The 20,278-nt window shown below is 47.0% G+C and overlaps 1 protein-coding gene across 1 annotated transcript in view; it reads right to left on the minus strand.

Moving 5' to 3' along the window:
• AP3B1 (adaptor related protein complex 3 subunit beta 1) overlaps positions 1-17,858 on the minus strand; it is a 249,431-nt gene extending 231,573 nt beyond the window's left edge. The window contains exon 1 of the mRNA XM_029079817.1: positions 17,632-17,858. Within this exon, the coding sequence (XP_028935650.1) occupies positions 17,632-17,756 (125 nt within the window). The 5' untranslated portion in view covers positions 17,757-17,858. The remainder of the gene's footprint in view (positions 1-17,631) is intronic.
• Positions 17,859-20,278: the final 2,420 nt, after the last annotated feature.

A 20,278-nucleotide genomic window follows, 5' to 3' on the forward strand; every position in this document is an offset into this window, starting at 1 on the left:
GACCAGACAAGAATGGGTTACGCCTGCTCCTGAGAGGGGTGTCCTCTTCAGAATCGTAGTTTTCAGATGTTAGATTCACCATCGGGTAGTGGATTTGGGTCTTCTAAATCTGCCCAGAGACTACGTGATCAACCGAAGATTTTAAGTCTGCCCCTGAAACAGAGTTATCTTGCACACAGCAACGTTTTGAGACGAAAAAGAAAATTTCAAAGTATTTATATAGTACTCCTGCAATATACTCTAGTACAACTGGAGAAGCAGCGTGGCTCAGTGGAAAGAGCACGGACTTTGGAGTCAGGGCTCATGAGTTCGAATCCCAGCTCTGCCACTTGTCGGCTGTGTGACTGTAGGCAAGTCACTTAACTTCTCTGTGCCTCAGTTCCCTCATCTGTAAAATGGGGATTAAGACTGTGAGCCCCACGTGGGACAACCTGATTCCCCTATGTCTACCCCAGCGCTTAGAACAGTGCTCGGCACATAGTAAGCGCTTAACAAATACCAACATTATTATTATTATTATTATTATTAACTATCATCATAGCACTAGGGATTGATAAAATAAAGGCAGTCATAGTTAAAGACAGCCAGCAGTCTCACAATAATGACCAGTCCATTCTTTTTAAAATAAATGGTGGTATTTAAGCGCTTACTATGTGCAAAGCGCTGTTCCAAGCGCCAGGGGATACAAGGTGATCAGGTTGACCCACGTGGGGCTCACAGTTTTAATCCCCATTTTCCAAATGAGGTAACTCAGGCCCAGAGAAGTTAAGTGACTTGCCCAAAGTCACAGAGCTGGCAAGCGGCGGAGCCAGGATTAGAACCCACGACCTCTGACTCCCAAGCTGGGCGCTTTCCACTGAGCCACGCTGCTTGTATTCCATCTAGAACTGTAAGATTTGTACCTCAACGCCCCATTCTACTGACAAATCATGAAGGGACAAATAGCATTTGCCTCAGTTGTGACAAAGAATATTATGGCAACATCATTACACAGTTGATCACTACTGGGGTACTTTCCAAAACGATTTGACAATAATGTGTCTACAATAGTCTGCCGGTTTCCAGCCCTTAACGCTCTCCTGGGATAATCACTTCCTGAGTTGCCTTTGGGTGTTTTCTAGTCCCTTCATACTCTGAAAGACACACACACACACACTTGAGTTGTCTATAGTCAAAAAAGACAACCACTGATGATGTAGCTATTAATAAATAATGTTGGTATTTGTTAAGCGCTTATTATGTGCAGAGCACTGTTCTAAAGTGCTAGGGTAGATATAGGGTAATCAGGTTGTCCCATGTGAGGCTCACAGTCTTAAACTCCATTTTACAGATGAGATAACTGAGGCACAGAGAAGTGAAGTGACTTGCCCACAGTCCCCCAGCTGACAAGTGGCGGAGCCAGGATTTGAACCCATGACCTCTGACTCCCAAGCCTGGGCTCTTTCCACTGAGCCACGCTGCTCCATATTGGTTCATGTCTGCCTAGAAAGGCCAATGAACCATCCACATTAGGAACCAAAAATGTCCCTCGTTGTGCCGTTGTACTTAAACCTAACTACTTAGTGCTCACAGCTGTGATAGAACAATAATTCTCTGTTATGTATTGAACCCCTGAGGACTATGAACTAAGGAGAGTACAAGAGAAGCCAGACATACGCACCCTGCCCTTCTGAGCAAACAATCTAATGGGACAGAGAAAAATGACTGACGAATGGTGGGAGCAAAAGGAAGAACAGGAAAAAAGTAATACAAACAAGTCAGGATGAAATAACTGAACGGTAAATAAAAATAGACGCACGAGCGCTAAGGAGAGGAATAAAATACCTAGGATGGCTGATGGGTTGGCGAAGGCTTCCCGGAGGAGGTGGGACTTTCCAGGACAGCTTTGAAGAGAAATGGGAGTTTGGGAGTTTGGAAGGGTGGGGGAAGATTCCAGGGTAGAGATTAGTGTGTAAGGGGACCTGAGGTAGAGCGAGGAAGTCCGTTTAACATTGAGAACATCTAGAAAAGTATGCAGTTTTTCACCATTGTGCAACAGTATAAATATTTCTATATGTGCTTTAAACTAAACTGAATGATTCCAAAGATTTTTAAATTAACTGTGTCCTGCTAGGGCTTCATGCTACAGGGGTGGAAGCACAGGAGGGGCAGGGATCCACATCCTAGTAGGGCAAAACTCCAGGTGCCCAGAGAATTGGGATATATTTTTGAATGCCGCACTGATGAAAATTCATTGTTTGCCAGTGCCATATGTGACTGGACCGGTATAGAGTTTTTGGAGCACAAAGCTGTACTGAGACCTCAGTAAGTAATACTAATTTTTATTTTTCTCAAAGGTAATCACATATATGGATTCACTTGACACTGATCACCGAGTATGTGGCGAGGATTATCTCATGTAGATTCATCAGCTCCGAATTAATTGGTTTTATAGGATGGCGCGCTCCATCCAAACAATTCATCTTTGCTGGCTAACGTGCCCCGCTGAATTTGGCACGTGAGTAGGCAGAGTGCCACGGGAACAGATGGGCCTAAATGTAGATGTGCCAAAAACGAGTTTGCGCAGCAAGTTGGAATATTAGAACTAGATCTTCCTTCAAGAAATTCAGACTGCAGCCTACACAGATAACCCCTCCACGGCCACGGACAATAGGATATGCCAATTAATAGCTTTAACAATGAATACAATTGAAAATACAACTTGAATGATCGCAGAAGGTAAATTTTAATGATCGGTGAGAATGGATTCGTCTTCCGTGTAGGGAATTGGGAGAGCCAGGATCATAATGAAATCTCCACCTTAGAGCAGCTCTATCCCAGAGGCACTTGTAAATTCGGCAACACATACATTTTTAAGAAGTCATGTGATTCGGCCAAGTTTCCCAATGAATAGCTCAGCAAGACGCCAAAGCCGTGGAAGGAAGAAAAAAAAATTCAAAAAAAGAGTCCCACATAAATTGCAAATGTATTCTGTTTGGCAGGAATAAAGTTTAAATGCTTGTTTTAAACTTTGCCATCTGTTGAAGAGCTTAGATAACTGTTATGTTCAATACCTAATTATGTACTACACACTCTGCCGATGAATCTGTCACTGGGTTACAAATTTTTGAAATAATTAGCTTTATTAGGAAAAAGATTTATCATTCAACAATGCTATCCACATGCAAGCAAACCACTCTAGTATGAAGAGTCAAATGATCAAAAAGCACTTCTTAAATACCCAACCTGGTAATAGGCTGGACACTCGAAAAATACGTTTAGCGTGCTTAACGTGGCGCTGTTACAAACACTGGCTGACTGTGATCCGAATCGGATCGGTCAGGTTTAAAGCGATCGGAATTTCTGGAGCCCAAAGTGGGACAGGGATGATGCTTCAAATGGTTAAAGTCACTGCTCCAACCGAGTCAGGGTGGAGAAGGAAAGAAATGCACTAAAGGGGGAACAGGAGGGGTGGGCCACAAACATTCACAAGCTCACAAACACACAGATTCAATCTCACCTCACGCACCTCATGCCCACTGAGACGGGCATCTTTTTTTTTTTTTAATGGTTATTTGTTAAGCACTTATGTGCCAGGCACTCATCTAAGCACCAGGGTAGATACAAGTTAAGAATGATCGACACACTCCCTGTCCCACTTGAGGCTCACAGTCTCTACTCCCATTTTACAGATGGGAGAACTGAGGCACAGAGCAATTCAATGACTTGCCCAAGGTCACCCAGGAGACAAACAGCAGAGAACCCGGGTTCTTCTGGCTCCCAGGCCCATGCTCTATCCATTAGGCCACGCTGCTTCTCGTAGTGGATGTTTTACAGCAGGAGCAGGCAGGCGAACTGGGGGGCCTTCCCGACTACCATTGCCTGCTCCCTGGGAGTGCCCAGAAACACCATCCTGTGCAGAGAGAGGCCAAAGGACTTGAAGGAGTCAGCCGAGATCAGAAGCAGCATGGCTCAGTGGAAAGAGCCTGGGCTTGAGAGTCATGGGTTCGAATCCCAGCTCTGCCGCTTGGCAGCTGTGTGACCGCGGGCAAGTCACTTTACTTTTCTTTGCCGCAGTTCCCTCATCTGTAAAATGGGGATGAAGACTGTTAGCCTCACTTGGGACGACCCGATTACCCTGTATCTCCCCCAGCGCTTAGAACAGTGCTCTGCACATAGTAAGCGTTAAACAAATACCATTATTATTATTATTATTATTAATAAAATGAAACCACTCCAGAGATGGGTTCTAGAGAGAGGAGCAGCCGGGTCCGCCAGAGCTGCCGCTTTTTGTCTTAACTGTCTGTACCGCAATTTCCTGCTCCATGCTGACATCCCCACAACTGCTAGGGCCCCTGCCATTGAAATCATAACATCCGTGAGCCCCGTCAGTTACCCCCTCCGAACTCACCGCCCTACTCTCCGACTACAACCCAGCCCATACGCTTCGCTCCTCCAATGCCATCCTACTCAATGTACCTCAAACTCCTCTATCTGATAATAATAATGTTGGTATTTGTTAAGCACTTACTACGTGCAAAGCTTGCTGGGGGGGATACAAGGTGATCGATTTGTCCCACGTAGGGCTCAGTCTTCATTCCCACTTTACAGATGAGGGAACTGAGGCACAGAGAAGTGAAGTGACTTGCCCAAAGTCACACAGCTGGCTAGGGGAGGAGCCGGGATTAGAACGCATGACCTCTGGCTCCCGAGCCCGGGCTCTTTCCCCTGAGCCACGCTGTACTCTCCCAAGCTCTAAGAACTCAAATAGAATTGATTGATCGACAGACTGATTGCACTGTGGGGCCAGAAGAGAGGAGGGTAACATTCCTAATAAACCTTTGCGGACAGAGAGAAATGCCTGACCGCATTAGTTACGCTGCTTTCCTTCAAAAATGCAATAGACGTGCAATATATTTTGAACATCTACTTACTCCAGTGCTATTATATCTTTCACACATCATGTGGTTAATCTTTCTGTCCTTTCTGTTCATAATAGGATGCTACCTTAAGTCAATTTGAGCTATCTTTACTAAAAGGCTATCTTTGACATTATCAAGCCAATACTTTTTGGTTTCACTGATCTACCAATTCTATCCAAATATCAGGTAGTATCACATCTTCAAAGTGTTATTTAAGCTGGGTTTCCGGACAAAAGAACGAGAACGATGCCAATCCCTTCCCGCTGGCCAATTCTCTCTGGGAAAACGGTATTCACTACAATGCTTTCCCCCCTTCTCAGGGTCGCACCTGGAAAATTTCCAATACTCTACCAGTCTCGACTACAGGAGGGAGAGGCAAGGAGAGGCCTAGCCACTCCATTCCCAGCTTGGGCAGTGGCTAGCGCGTAGAAGACCATCTGCTGCAAGTCAAAACTCACCTGTGCAGGGAGAAACAGAGGCATGGGAGAGAGTCAAGGGTGGAGACTCAAAGTGACCGTGCGAAAGGAGGGAATGGAAAACGACTTTGGTGTTTTTACCAGGAAAACTCTATGGATACACGACCAGGACGATTGCAGATGGAGATGGGGCTTTGTTGGAGAGACGTGTCCATGGGTCAGAGATGACTCGACAGCGTGAGACAGAAAGACAGTGCTGTGCACTCGTATGCACTCGATGAAAACACTCATTGACTGGATCTTTTAGTGTGTTGCTACCTGTGTTATGTGAATAGAGCAGTAATAATAATAATGATGGCATTTGTTAAGCACTTACTAGGTGCCAAGCACTGTTCGGAGTGCTGCACGGTGATCAGGTGGTCCCCCGTGGGACTCACAGTCTTCATCCCCATTTTCCAGATGAGGGAACTGAGGCTCAGAGAAGCGAAGTGACTTGCCCAAAGTCACTCAGCTGACAAGCGGCGGAGCGGGATTAGAACCCATGACCTCTGACTCCCAAGCCCGGGTTCTTTCCACTGAGTGACGGTGAAACAGCCTCCCAAATGTCAGAGGGAGTTAATGCTTCTCCCTCAGGTATGAAGCAGTGTGGTCTAGTAGAGAGAGCACAGACGTGGGTTCTAGTCCGATCTCTGCCACTCAACTCACTCAACTTCTCTGGGCCTCGGTATCCTCATCTGTAAAATGGGGGCTGAAGACCTGTTCTCCCTCCTACTTAGACTGTAAGCACATGTGGGACAGGCGCCGTGCGCCACTGGAATTATCTTCTATCGGCCCCATTGTTTGGTACAGTGTTTGAGAAGCAGCGTGGCTCAGTGGAAAGAGCATGGGCTTGGGAGTCAGAGGTCAAGGGTTCTAATCCCAGCTCCACCGCTCGCCAGCTGTGTGACTTTGGGCAAGTCACTTCACTTCTCTGGGCCTCAGTTCCCTCATCTGTAAAATGGGGATGAAAACTGTGAGCCCCATGTGGGACAACCTCATCACCTTGTATCCCCCCAGCGCTTAGAACAGTGCTTGGCACATAGTAAGCACTCAACAAATGCCACCATTATTATTATTATTATTACAGCGCTTGCCACGTTGTGAGCATTTAATAAATAACACAAATATTCCTATTCTAAGTACTGTGGGGATGGGGGTAGGATAATTATCAAAGGGCTTATGGAGTAGAGACCCAAGAGCATAGGCATCACAGAAGGGCAGACAGAGACAGGTAAAGAGAGTTTAGTCAGGGAAGGATTTTTGGAGGAAATATGATTTGGGGGGGGCTTTGAAGATGGTATGACGATATGAAAGGAACGAAGTGCCGGGGCAGAGGGAGAACACAAGTACGGGGTGGTCGGTGGCTGAGACAGAGATTAATAATAATAATAATGTTGGCATTTGTTAAGTGCTTACTATGTGCCAAGCACTGTTCTAAGCCCTGGGGTAGATACAAGGTAATCTGGTTGTCCCACGTAGGCCTCACAGTTTTCATCCCCATTTTCCAGATGAGGTAACAAGCACAGAGAAGTTAAGTGACTTGCCCAAAGTCACACAGCTGACAGGCGGCAGAAGACTGTAAGCCCTTTCTGTTGGGTAGGGGCTGTCTCTATCTGCTGCTGAGCTGTACTTTCCAAGCGCTTAGTACAGTGCTCTGCACACAGTAAGCGCTCAATAAACCCCATTAAATGAATGAATGAAGGTATAGTGAGTAAGCAGGTTGGCGCTAGAGGAGTGTGTGGGCTGGGTTACAGCAGAAAATCCCTAAAATTAAATGGGAGGGGAAAGAGCTGATGGGAAGGAGTTTCTCTCTGATGCAGAGATGGGTGGTTAACCACTGGAAACCTGTGGGGAGTGGGGTGACTCGGACTGAAAGTTTTTTTTGAGAAAAATGATTGGAATAGGGAGAGACAGGAGGCAGGGAGGTCGGTGAGGTGGGCGATAGAGTAGTTTAGGCTGAGGGGTATGAGTCTTTGGAACAACGCTGCAGCCGTTCGGATGCAGAGAAAAGGGTGGATTCTAGAGATGCAGTTGAGATGGAACCGACGGGAGTTGGTGACACTTAGATATGCAGGCTGAACGAGACAGATGAGCTAAGGACAAGGCCAAGGTGATGGGAGCGTTCTTCCCCGGGCTCTGCTCAAAGTTCAATCTTTGAAGAAAAACTAGGGAAGAAAGGAGCATGAGAGAGACTGTGATTACCTTCCAAGTTTTTTTTTTTGTTTTTTACTGTTTAAACATTAGCTTTTGTTTAAAAACAACACTGCAAGTTGCGTTAAAAACAACATTGCAAGTTCCTAAAATCACACTGTGACACTTTAAAGTCTGAAACGATATTGTAGCTTAGCCCCTGACATTACTTAATATTCATAAATGTAATCGACGAAATAGAATGTACGTTCCTAATGGGCAGGGGATTTTGCCTCCCCTATATGAGCTGGCAGACCCTTTTCAGAGGTGACGAGAAGTTACGCACACTTAGCTGTACAAGTTGTCCACGTCAGGACATTTTTCAAGAGGCTCTTTTGGATGCAAAGAAGAAACCTTAAAGAGCAGAGAGGAGAGAGAGTGACGTGGCGGTGTCCATGAAGATTCCTTTTCGGAGGCGATTTCCAGAGAAAAGGCACTCCAGAAAAACCAGATTTAGTGACCTCACACGTGACATTCAATACTACCAAAGGAACTGTTCAGTTTAAAGGTACATTTTCTAGATAGACTTCAAATTTCCCATCCTCCTTTTTTGCTAGCCGATAATAGTTAAGGGATATTCTGGATCCAAAAATGGTAAGACAGTGTACATCTTATTGTCGCTCACCACAAGCCAGCCCTTCAAATGCCTCTAGCTCCATTGTCTGGAAAACCTATTCAGGACTTCGATACCCCGCAACACACCCACTGTCTATATAAGCAAGAATATCTTCCTTGAGCGGAGCACTGTACTGGGTTCGGGGAGTGTGGCTCAGTGGAAAGAGGCCGAGCTTGGGAGTCAGAGGTCATGGGTTCAAATTCCCCATCAGCCCCCTTGTCGGCTGTGTGACTTTGGGCAAGTCACTTAACTTCTCTGGGCCTCAGTTACCCCATCTGTAAAATGGGGATGAAGACTGTGAGCCCACATGGGACAACCCAGTCACCTTGTATTCATTCAATAGTATTTATTGAGTACTTACTATGTGCAGAGCACTGTACTAAGCACTTGGAATGAACAAGTCGGCAACAGATAGAGACAGTCCCTGCCGTTTGACGAGCTTACAGTCTAATCGGGGGAGCCGGACAGACAAGAACAATGGCAATAGTATCCTCCCCTGCACTTAGAACAGTGCTTTACACATAGTAAGCACTTAACAAGTGCCATTATTATTATTATTGTGTGGTTGAAAGAAAGAGCCTTTGGATTCTCTGCAGAAGGATTCACCTGCTTAGACTGGAAGCACCTAGCGGGCAGCGAATGTGTCTTGTACTTCCACTGTTTCCGAAGCGCTGAGTACAGTGTACTGCATTCAGTAGATGCCCAATAAATACCATTACCACTGCTCGCATCGCCCACTACTTCTGCTTACCGCTACAGCCATATGGCTACTTTGCAGGGTAGCAGGGTCTGAGTGGAGAACTACAGGGAATGTGTCTATTGTTACACTGCACTCTCCAAAGCGCTTAGTCCAGTGCTTTACACATAGTAAGCGCTCAATAAATACAGGTGAATGAAGGAATATTACCACCGGGAGTCCTGCATTGTCAAAATACCTGGAGTGGGCATAAGAGACAGTAAGATTGTTGCGGGCAGGGAACGTGGGTTTATTGTTGCATTAGAGAAGCAGCGTGGCTCAGTGGCAAGAGCCCGGGCTTGGGAGTCAGAGGTCATGGGTTCTAATCCCAGCTCCGCCTCTCCCCTCCGTCAGTCAGCTGGATGACTTTGGGCAAGCCACTTGACTTCTCGGTGCCTCAGTTCCCTCACCTGTAAAATAGGGATGAAGACTGCGAGCCTCAGATGGGACAACCCGATCACCCTGTATCTACCCCAGCGCTTGGAACAGTGCTCGGCACATAGTAAGCGTTTAATAGCAACTAAACTATTTACTATTATTTACTATTATTACTCTACCAAGTGCTTAGTACCGTGTTCCGCACACAGTAAGCGCTCAATATGACTGAATGAATGAATAATAAAAACGTGGCAGAGACAGCCTTCTAATCCAGCTTTCTTGTCTGGCCCTGGGAGGCGGTCGTGACGGTAGCCAGGGTGACCGGCGAAGAGATGCGGGGCTGGGACCAACTGCCTACAGCAAAGTTTTCCACAACGCTGCCCAACCCAGGCCAGACCCCGGAGGGGAGTGGAGACAGACAGCAATTGTGTCTCTTCTTGGAGATGGTGGGGGACAAGAGGAGATGGGAAAAGGATAATATGGGAGGATGGGGAAAGGAAGAAAGGTCAGGTGACGGCTCCAGGCCTTTTGTCGAAGGGGTGGGGGGTGAAGGGGAAGAAGGGGAGGTTGCACATAGTGGCCGTTCTCCTAGCACTAAAGGGCAGAGGTTTCAGGTTGGGCCCAAAGGCAAGCACCTCAATTTGTCCGTACCTCACTGCGGCTTTCATCTTCCGAGTTCTACTGTGTACCCCGCGGCGTCTTCTCAATGAAATTGGCTCTATTTGCACAAGGGCACGTAATATTATATTATAATTATGATGGATGCCTCATCATTATGTAATTAAGGTTTTGGAACTCTTCTGCACCTCAGATTAGTAGGTTTTCAAAGTGAAAAGCAAGTAACAATGAGGAAATAGTAAAAGTGCTGATTATACATTTTTTACGATATCTTTAACTGCTGACTATGGATCAGGCACTGCACTAACCACTGGGGAAGACAAGTTAATCGGGTTGGACACGGTCCGTGTCCCACGTGGGGCTCACAGTAATAATAATGTTGGTATTTAAGCGCTTACTATCTGCCGAGCACTGTTCTAAGTGCTGGGGTAGATACAGGATAATCAGGTTGTCCCACGTGAGGCTCACAGTTAGTCCCCATTTTACAGATGAGGGAACTGAGGCACAGAGAAGTGACTTGCCCACAGTCACACAGCTGACAAGTGGCAGAGCTGGGATTCGAACCCATGAACTCTGACTCCCAAGCCCGGATTCTTTCCACTGAGCCACGCTGCTTCTTACGGATGAGGGAACTGAGGCACAGAGAAGTGAAGTGACTTGCCCAAGGTCCCAGAGCAGACGAGTGGCGGAATCAGGATTAGGAGCCAGGTCCTTCTGCCTCCCAGGGCTGTGGTCTATCCACTAGGCCACACTGCCGCCAATGAGTAAGCAGCGTGGCTCGGTAGAAGGAGCCTGGGCTTGGGAGTCAGAGGTCACGGGTTCAAATCCCAGCTCTGCCACTCGTCAGCTGTGTGACTGTGGGCAAGTCACGTCACTTCTCTGGGCCTCAGCTACCTCATCTATAAAATGGGGATTAAGTGTGAGCCTCACGTGGGACAACCTGATGACCCCGTATCTACCCCAGTGCTTAAAACAGTGCTCTGCACATAGTAAGTGCTTAACAAATACCAACATTATTATTATCTACTTACTGTGTGCACAATGCCGTACTTAGCACTGGAAGAACATAGGCTGGGGGGGTAATTAGACGGGGTCCCTGTCTCTCAGGAGGATATGTCTCTCTTCCATTTCTGTGGCACGCAAACTGACTAAGAAAAGTCATAGCATTTCATGAAATATCTGAGGTTAAGTTACAGGTGAATAATGCTGAGGTGATCTAGACAAGTCGCTTGTTTATTGGTAGGACCAAGGCACGAATGAATGAGCGGTTCACAGTTTCCCACTTACCAGTGTTTCTTCCCTATTCAAAACTCAAAGATGGCTTATGGGCGAAAGCACTGTGCTGTCTGCTGCTGTCAAGGTTTCACGGATATTCTGTTCTGTGTCCACAGACTGCACCTGAGGCCCAAGCCAGTGAAATGGGTAGCCCCCAAAAGTCAAATAGCAGCCAGAGGCAGAGCTGGGACTAGAACCCAGGACTCTAGCTCTTTTCTCCTTCTTATCTTATTGTAGAGCTTGGATCTGGGAGTCCCAGAACCTGGGTTCTAATCCTGACTCCACCACTTACCTGGTGTGAGATCTTGGTGAAGTCATTTAGCTTCTCTTGTCTCACTTTCCTCATCTGTAAAATGGGGACTAAATATCTAATATCCTTCCCCATTACACAGTGAGCCTCATGTGGGGCAGGGACTATGTCCAACCTGCCTCAGGCAAGTACTAAGCCCTTAGCACAGTGTTTGACACATGGCACATACTTTAATACCGTAATTATCATCGTTATTACACTAAACCCCTTCTTTCCCAGTGGGCACGTTCAAGCTTCCGAAATGCCTGCCATCCTCATCTAGGGGCCCCAGTCTTTCCCTGCCAAATTTTCTCTAATGCCAAGGGTGGGAGGAAGCAGCCTTGACTTCAGAACTCTGCCAAGAGCTGGCAGGGAACTTGTTTCAATGCTGATTTGTCTTCTGGGAAACATAAGCTATATTCTCAAAGAAAATATTTTCTGCTTATCGCTGGCCTAGTCAAAGGATTTATACCTTACGATAAAATACGGAGAGTCAGACCTCAGAGCATGATGAATGCATCCAAGTCTTATCCGCATCACCCGAAATCCAGCACTGATATTACTGGCATCTGATCCATCTTCCACTTGTTTTTACTCTTTCCTAAAGAGCCCTAACCCCTCTCGGGTCACGCCTGGAGAATTTCCAGTCCTCTACCAGTCTCGACTACAGGACGGAGAGTCAAACAGAGGCCTGTCCAGTCCATTCCTAGCTCGGGCATGGCTAGTAAGTATGGAAGGCCATCTGTTACAAGTCAAAACTCCCCTGTGCTGGGCAGCGGCGGCACGGGAGGGAGTCGAGCGCAGAGACTCATTTACTGCGCGGAAGGAGGCAAGGGTAAACCACTTCTGTATTTTTACCAAGAAAACTCTATGGATCCGCCACCAGAATGATCGCAGATGGAAGTGGGCAAAGAACAACTACAAAGAGTCCTAAGTGGGACTCGGTTCCTGCTCCTCTAAAAATCAACAGATAGAGCTAAGGGCTCCACTTTGGGAAGAAGAGTTTATATTTTATAAAAACACCACACACATTGGTCATATTGGGAGTGCAGAATGGAAAGGGAGTTGAAAAATGAAAAGTAAAAATAAGGGTTGGAGATTGCAACAGGGAAACCCCAAGGAGAAATCAAAGCAAATTGCTTAATATTAGCATGGAGATAGACTATTCTTATGACATTTTGGGAAAAGAGTTAAAATAGTAGAGAATGAGGGGACAGTGGGCATAGGGAGGATGAGAAAGAAGGCAAAAGATAGGGATTCGCTATCAGAGAAATCGTCTCCTAGGCTCTGGGGTATGCAGAAGGCCACCTGCAATCACTGCTGGTAATCAGGTTCTGGTGCTAATTATATCACTATACTCTCCAAGTGAAAACTGCACAGGCTTACACAAACTCTTCCCTTTTTGAAAAACGGCTGGAACCCAAACATACACCTCTGAAAGAGCAGAAGCCACTAGCCACAGATTTCACTAACGTCATTCCTCATGGTGGAATATGTGCAATCCTTAAAATGTTCCTACATTTAAGCCAGCAACTTTGGAAGAGTGCAAAATCCAACCCATTCCTGACCGAACAGGCTTCATTCCAGCGCGATAAGGATTATGCAATTCTAATTTGAATGGTAAAGCACCCAGGGTTCAGGTTCCTACCAGTATCCATTAGTTGCGCTCTCTTTCGTAAATCCTAAAGGCAGATTATAAAATTTCTTTTATATGAAGATTCCAAATATAAGATTATGAAATAAGATTATTTCCCTTTGGGGGTCAGTTTTGCTCCTGAAAACTTCCCCATAACCCACTTTTTAAACTTCCACCACCCGCCCCCTCACCAGACATCGCTCAACTACCCGCAATTCTCCTAATTCCCACAACCTCCTTGTTCAAGCAACTTATCGATCCATAAGCATTTGACACCTACTGTGTGCGAAACACTTAGAGAGTCACCCCACCCCAAACAACCCAGCCCCTCAGCACTTATATGCACCTCCTTATACTGTCCCCTTTCTCCTGTCTGTAATTTATATTCATGTCCATTTCCTCCTCTGGTCTGTAAAAGCTCCTAGTGGGCAGGGAATAATGATAATACTAATAATGTTGGTATTTGTTAAGCACTTACTACGTGGAGAGCACTGTTCTAAGCACTGGGGTAAAGGGTAATCAGGTTGTCCCACGTGAGGCTCACATTCTTAATCCCCATTTTACAGATGAGGTTATTGAGGCACCGCAAAGTGAAGTGACTTGCCTAAAGTCACCCAGCTGATAGGTGGCAGAGCTGGGAGGGACTAGAACCCATGACAACCCATAATCCATGACCTCTGACTCCTAAACCCGTGCTATTTCCACTGAGCCATGCTGCTTCTCTATTAGCCACACTGCTTCTCTATTAATAATGATGGCATTTGTTAAGCGCCAGGTGCCAAGCACTGTTTTAAGCACTGTGGGAGACACAAGGAAATGGGGTTGTCCCACCTGGCGCTCACAGTCTTCATCCCCATTTTCCAGATGAGGGAACTAAGGCCCCCAAGAAGTGAAGTGACTTGCCCAAAGACACACAACTGACAAGTGGCAGGAGTTGGGATTAGAACCCGCGACCTCTGACTCCCAAGCCCGGGTTCTTTCCCCTGAGCTAGGCTGCTTTGTGCCAAGCAGTGTTCTAAGCAGTGGGGGAGACCCAAGGTCACCAGGGCTCACAGTCTTCATCCCCATTTTCCAGATGAGGTCACTGAGGCCCAGAAGAGCAAAGTGGACTTGCCCAAAGTCACACAACTGACGAGTGACAGAATTAGAACCCATGACCTCCGACTCCCAAGCCCGGGCTCTGAGCCACGAGCCTGCTAAGGGGTTCTCCTCCCGTCCGCCAAACGAACGCTCTTCCCCTCTTCTAAAGCCCTACTGAAAGCTCCCCTCCTCCAGGAAGCCTTCCCAGACTGAGCCCCCCCTTCCCTCTGCTCCTCTTCCCTTCAGCACTGTGCTCATTTATCTAGATTATTTATTACCCTATTTGGTTAATGAGGTGTGCATCCCCTTGACTCTATCTTGATGATGTTCATACATTCAATAGTATTTACTGAGCGTTTAGTATGTGCAGAGCACTGGACTAAGCGCTTGGAATGCTGTCTTGTTTTTGTTTTCTTCTCTTTTGCTTTGCTGTCTCCCCCGTTCAGACGGTAAGCCCGTCACTGGGCAGGGACTGTATCTGTTGCCCAATTGTCCATTCCAAGCTCTTAGTCCAGTGCTCAGCACACAGTAAGCGCTCAATAAATACTACTGAGTGAATGAATGCTCCCCTCAAGCGCTTAGCGCAGAGTCCAGTGCTCTGCCCACAGTAAGCATTCAATAAACCTACTGAATGAATGAATGCTCCCTCCAAGTGCTTAGCACAGAGTCCAGTGCTCTGCTCACAGTAAGTGCTCAATAAATACTACTGAATGAATAAATGCTCCCCCCTCAGCGCTTAGTGCAGAGTCCAGTGCTCTGCCCATAGTAAGCGCTCAATAAATACTACTGAATGAATGCTCCCCCCAAGGGCTTAACACAGATACAGTGCTTTGTCCACAGTAAGTGCTCAATAAATACTACTGAATTAATGAATGCTCCCCCCAAGCGCTTAGCACAGAGTCCAGTGCTCTGCCCACAGTAAGCACTCAATAAAACCTACTGAATGAATGCTCCCCCCAAGCGCTTAGCGTAGAGTCGAGCACTCTGCCCCCACTAAGTGGGCAAGAAATATGATTAAGTGAAAAATAAAAAAACAAATGACTGGGGACGGTCTCTCTCATTGGCGGGCTGACCATCCCAAGCGCTCCACACAGAGTAAGCGCTCAATAAACATGAATGAATGAAAGACCGTCATTATTATTATTATTATTAAGCAGCGTGGCTCAGTGGAAAAAGCCCGGGCTTGGAGTCAGAGGGCAGGGGTTCGAAACCCAGCTCTGCCCCTTGTCAGCTGCGTGACTGTGGGCAAGTCACTTCAGTTCTCTGGGCCTCAGTTCCCTCATCTGTAAAATGGGGATGAAGACTTTGATCCTCACGTGGGACAAACTGATGACCCTGTATCTCCCCCAGTGCTTAGAACAGTGCTCTGCACAGAGTAAGCGCTTAACAAATACCAACATTACTATCATTATTAATAAAATGGGGATGAAGACTGAGCCTCATGTGGGACCACCTGATGACCCTGTACCTACCCCAGCGCTTAGAACAGTGCTCTGCATATAGTAAGCGCTTAATAACATAATTATTATTATTATAACCCCACCTCCGCCAGCTGTCAGCTGTGTGACTTTGGGCAAGTCATTTCACTTCTCTAGGCCTCAGTGACCTCAGTTGGAAAATGGGGATGAAGACTGGGAGCCTCACGTGGGACAACCTGATGACCCTGTATCTCCCCCAGCGCTTAGAGCAGTGCTCTGCACATAGTAAGCGCTTAACAAATACCAACATTATTATTAATAAAATGGCGATGAAGACTGGGGGCCTCACTTGGGACAACCTGTTGACCCTGCATCTCCCCCAGCGCTTAGACCAGCGCCCTGCACATAGTAAGCGCTTAAATACCAACATTATTATTATTATGAAAATGGGAATGAAGACTGTGAGCCTCACGTGGGACCACCTGATGACCCTGCATCTCCCCCAGTGCTTAGAAAAGTGCTCTGCACAGAGTAAGAGCTTAGAACAGTGCTTTGCCCAGAGTAAGCACTGAGAACAGTGCTCTGCACAGAGTAAGCGCTTATCAAATACCAACATTATTAATAAAAATGGGGATGAAGACTGTGAGCCTCACGTGGGACCACCTGATGACCCTGCATCTCCCCCAGTGGCTTAGAAAAGTGCTCTGCACAGAGTAAGCGCTGAGAACAGTGCTCTGCACAGAGGAAGCGCTTAGAACAGTGCTCTGCACAGAGGAAGTGCTTAGAACAGTGCTCTGCACAGAGGAAGCGCTTAGAACAGTGCTCTGCACAGAGGAAGCGCTTAGAACAGTGCTCTGCACAGAGGAAGCAGCGTGGCTCAGTGGAAAGAGCGTGGGCTTGGGAGTCAGAGGTCACGTGTTCTAATCCCGGCTCTGCCACTTGTCAGCTGTGTGACTGGGGGCAAGTCACTTCACTTCTCTGTGCCTCAGTTCCCTCATCTGTAAAATGGGGATGAAGACTGTGAGCCCCACGTGGGACAACCTGATTCCCCTGTGTCTACCCCAGCGCTTAGAACAGTGTTCGGCACATAGTAAGCGCTTAACAAATACCAACTTTATTATTATTAGTAAGCGCTTCACAAATACCAACATTATTATGAAAATGGGGATGCAGACTGGGAGCCTCACGTGGGACCACCTGATGACCCTGCATCTCCCCCAGTGCTTAGAAAAGGGCTCTGCACAGAGTAAGAGCTTAGAAGCAGTGTGGCTCAGTGGAAAGAGCACGGGCTTTGGAGTCAGAGGTCATGGGTTCGAACTCCGGCTCTACCACTTGCCAGCTGTGTGACTTTGGGCAAGTCACTTAACTTCTCGGTGCCTCAGTTCCCTCATCTGTAAAATGGGGATTAAGACTGTGAGCCCCACGTGGGACAACCTGATTTCCCTGTGTCTACCCCGGCGCTTAGAACAGTGCTCGGCACATAGTAAGCGCTTAACAAATACCAACATTATTATTATTAGAACAGTGCTCTGCACTGAGGAAGCGCTTAGACCAGTGCTCTGCACAAAGTAAGCGCTTCATAAATACCAACATTATTATGAAAATGGGTTGCAGACTGGGATCCTCACGTGGGACCACCTGATGACCCTGCCTCTCCCCCAGCGCTTAGAACAGTGCTCTGCACAGAGTAAGCGCTTCACAAATCCCAACATTATTACTGTTATGAAAATGGGGATGAAGAGTGGGGGCCTCACGTGGGACAACCTGATGACCCTGCATCTCCCCCAGCGCTTAGACCATTCATTCATTCATTCAATAGTATTTATTGAGCGCTTACTATGTCCACAGCACTGTACTAAGCGCTTGGAATGGACAAATCGGGAAACAAATAGAGACAGTCCCTGCCCTTCGACGGGCTTACAGTCTAATCGCAGAGTAAGCGCTTCACCACCACCAGCATTATTATTATTATTAATCAAAGAATGCCGTCCCTCTCCCAAACGATCCCTTGATGGATCCCCCCCCCCCGCAGGCCTCACTTTTTCAGGTCGCTGCTGAAGAGGCCCAGAGCGGGCGAGGAGGAAGTGGACGCGGTGGCCTCCTGCCCCAGCTCGGTCGCCTCGCCGCCGGGCTGCTCGTTGTAGGTGAGGCCGTTGCCGGCCATGACGAGGGAGGGGGGAAGGATCGGCGGTTACCAAAGGCTCCTCGCCACGGGCGACCCGTGAGGGAGGCTGAGGGAGGCCGGGGGAGGCCCGGTTACCTCAGGCCGGGGGCGGGGGGGGGAGGGAGGAGCTTCTGCGCAGGCGCATTCCGCCCCCGCCGGCTCCCCGCTCAGCGCACATGCGCAACGCTCCCGCTCCTCCGCTCCCCATCGGCCGGCTCCCCGCTCAGCGCGCATGCGCAACGCTCCCGCTCCTCCGCTCCCCATCGGCCGGCTCCCCGCTCAGCGCGCATGCGCAACGCTCCCGCTCCTCCGCTCCCCATCGGCCGGCTCCCCGCTCAGCGCGCATGCGCAACGCTCCCGCTCCTCCGCTCCCCATCGGCCGGCTCCCCGCTCAGCGCGCATGCGCAACGCTCCCGATCCTCCGCTCCCCCATCGGCCGGCTCCCCGCTCAGCGCGCATGCGCAACGCTCCCGATCCTCCGCTCCCGATCCTCCGCCTCCCCGCTCCTTGCGCATGCGCGCCGCTCCCGCTCCTCCGCTCCCGATCCACCGCCTCCCCGCTCCTTGCGCATGCGCAACGCCCCCGATCCGCCGCTCCCGATCCACCGCTCCGGGTTTTCCCCGCCCCCTCGTCCCCCTATGGCCTAGGTCACTTCCACTGTCAGATGGGGAGGAAGGATCATGGTGATGCTAGTGGTGGGATTTGTTCATGATAGGGATGAATAATCATTATCGTGATCCTGGGGGGGTTGTTAATGATGATCAGGTCGAATGGGGATGGATGATGATCATGACGATAAGGGTGGTATTTGTTAATAAGGTCAAATTGGGATGGATAATAATCATCATGATAAGGGTGGTGTTTGTTAATAATCAGGTCAAATGGGGATGGATAATAATCATAATGATAAGGGTGATACTTGTTAATAATAATCAGGTCGAATGGGGATGGATAATAATCATCATGATAAGGGTGGTGTTTGTTAATAATCAGGTCGAATGGGGATGGATAATAATCATGAGGATAAGGGTGGTATTTGTTAATAATAATCAGGTCGAATGGGGATGGATAATAATCATGAGGATAAGGATGGTATTTGTTAATAATAATCAGGTCAAAATGGGATGGATAATAATCATCATGATAATGGCGGTTTTTGTTAATAATAATCAGGTCGAATGGGGATGGATAATCATAATGATAAGGGTGGTATTTGTTAATAATCAGGTCAAATGGGCATAAATAATAATCATAATGATAATGGGGGTATTTGTTGATAATAATATCGAATGGGGATGAATAATAATCATGATAATGGTGGTGTTTCATATTAATAATGGGAATGAATAATCATCATCATAATGGTGGTATTTGTTAATAATAATAATTATAAGGTCAAATGGGGATGGATAATAATCATCATGATAAGGGTGGTGTTTGTTAATAATAATCAGGTCAAATGGGGATGGATAATAATCATGAAAAGGGTGGTGTTTGTTAATAATAATAAGGTCAAATGGGGATGGATGATAATCATCATGATAAAGGTGGTATTTCTTAATAATAATAATCAGGTCAAATGGGGATGAATAATAATCATCATGATAATGGTATTTGTTAATAATAATCAGGTCAAATGGGGATGGATAATCATCATCATGATAAGGGTGGTATTTGATAATAATAATAACAGTAATAATAATGTCAAATGGGGATGAATAATAAGCATAATGATAATGGTGGCATTTGACAATAATAATAATTAATCAAGTCAAATGGGGATGAATAATAATCATAATGGTGGTATCTGTTAATAATAATAAGGTCAAATGGGGATGAATAATAAGCTTAATTATAATGGTGGTATTTGTTAATAATAATCATAATAATGTTGGTATTTAAGCACTTACTCTGTGCAGAGCACTGTTCTAAGTGCTGGGGGAGACACAGGTGGTCTCACGTGAGGCTCCCAGTCTTCATCCCCATTTAATAATAATAAGGACAAATGGGGATGAATAATCATAATAATGGTGGTATTTGTTAATAATAATGTTGGTATTCATTAAGCACTTACTCTGTGCAGAGCACTGTTCTAAGCGCTGGGGGAGATACAGGGTTATCAGGTGGTCCCACATGAGGCTCACAGTCTTCATCCTCATTTTATTAATAATAATAATAATGTTGGTATTAAGCGCTTACTCTGTGCAGAGCACTGTTCTAAGCGCTGGGGGAGATGCAGGGTCATCAGGTGGTCCCCATCTTCATCCCCATTTTAATAATAATAGTAATGTTGGTATTTGTTAAGCGCTCACTACGTGCAAAGCACTGTTTTAAGCGCTGGGGGAGATACAGGGTCATCAGGTGGTCCCATGTGAGGCTCCCAGTCTTCATCCCCAATTTACAGATGAGGGAACTGAGGCCCAGAGAAGTGAAGTGACTTGCCCACAGTCACACAGCTGACAAGTGGCAGCGTCAGCATTCGAACCCATCACCTCTGACTCCCAAGCCCAGGCTCTTTCCCC

The sequence above is a fragment of the Ornithorhynchus anatinus genome, chromosome 1 (assembly GCF_004115215.2).
Source record: "Ornithorhynchus anatinus isolate Pmale09 chromosome 1, mOrnAna1.pri.v4, whole genome shotgun sequence".
Classification (NCBI taxonomy): domain Eukaryota; kingdom Metazoa; phylum Chordata; class Mammalia; order Monotremata; family Ornithorhynchidae; genus Ornithorhynchus; species Ornithorhynchus anatinus.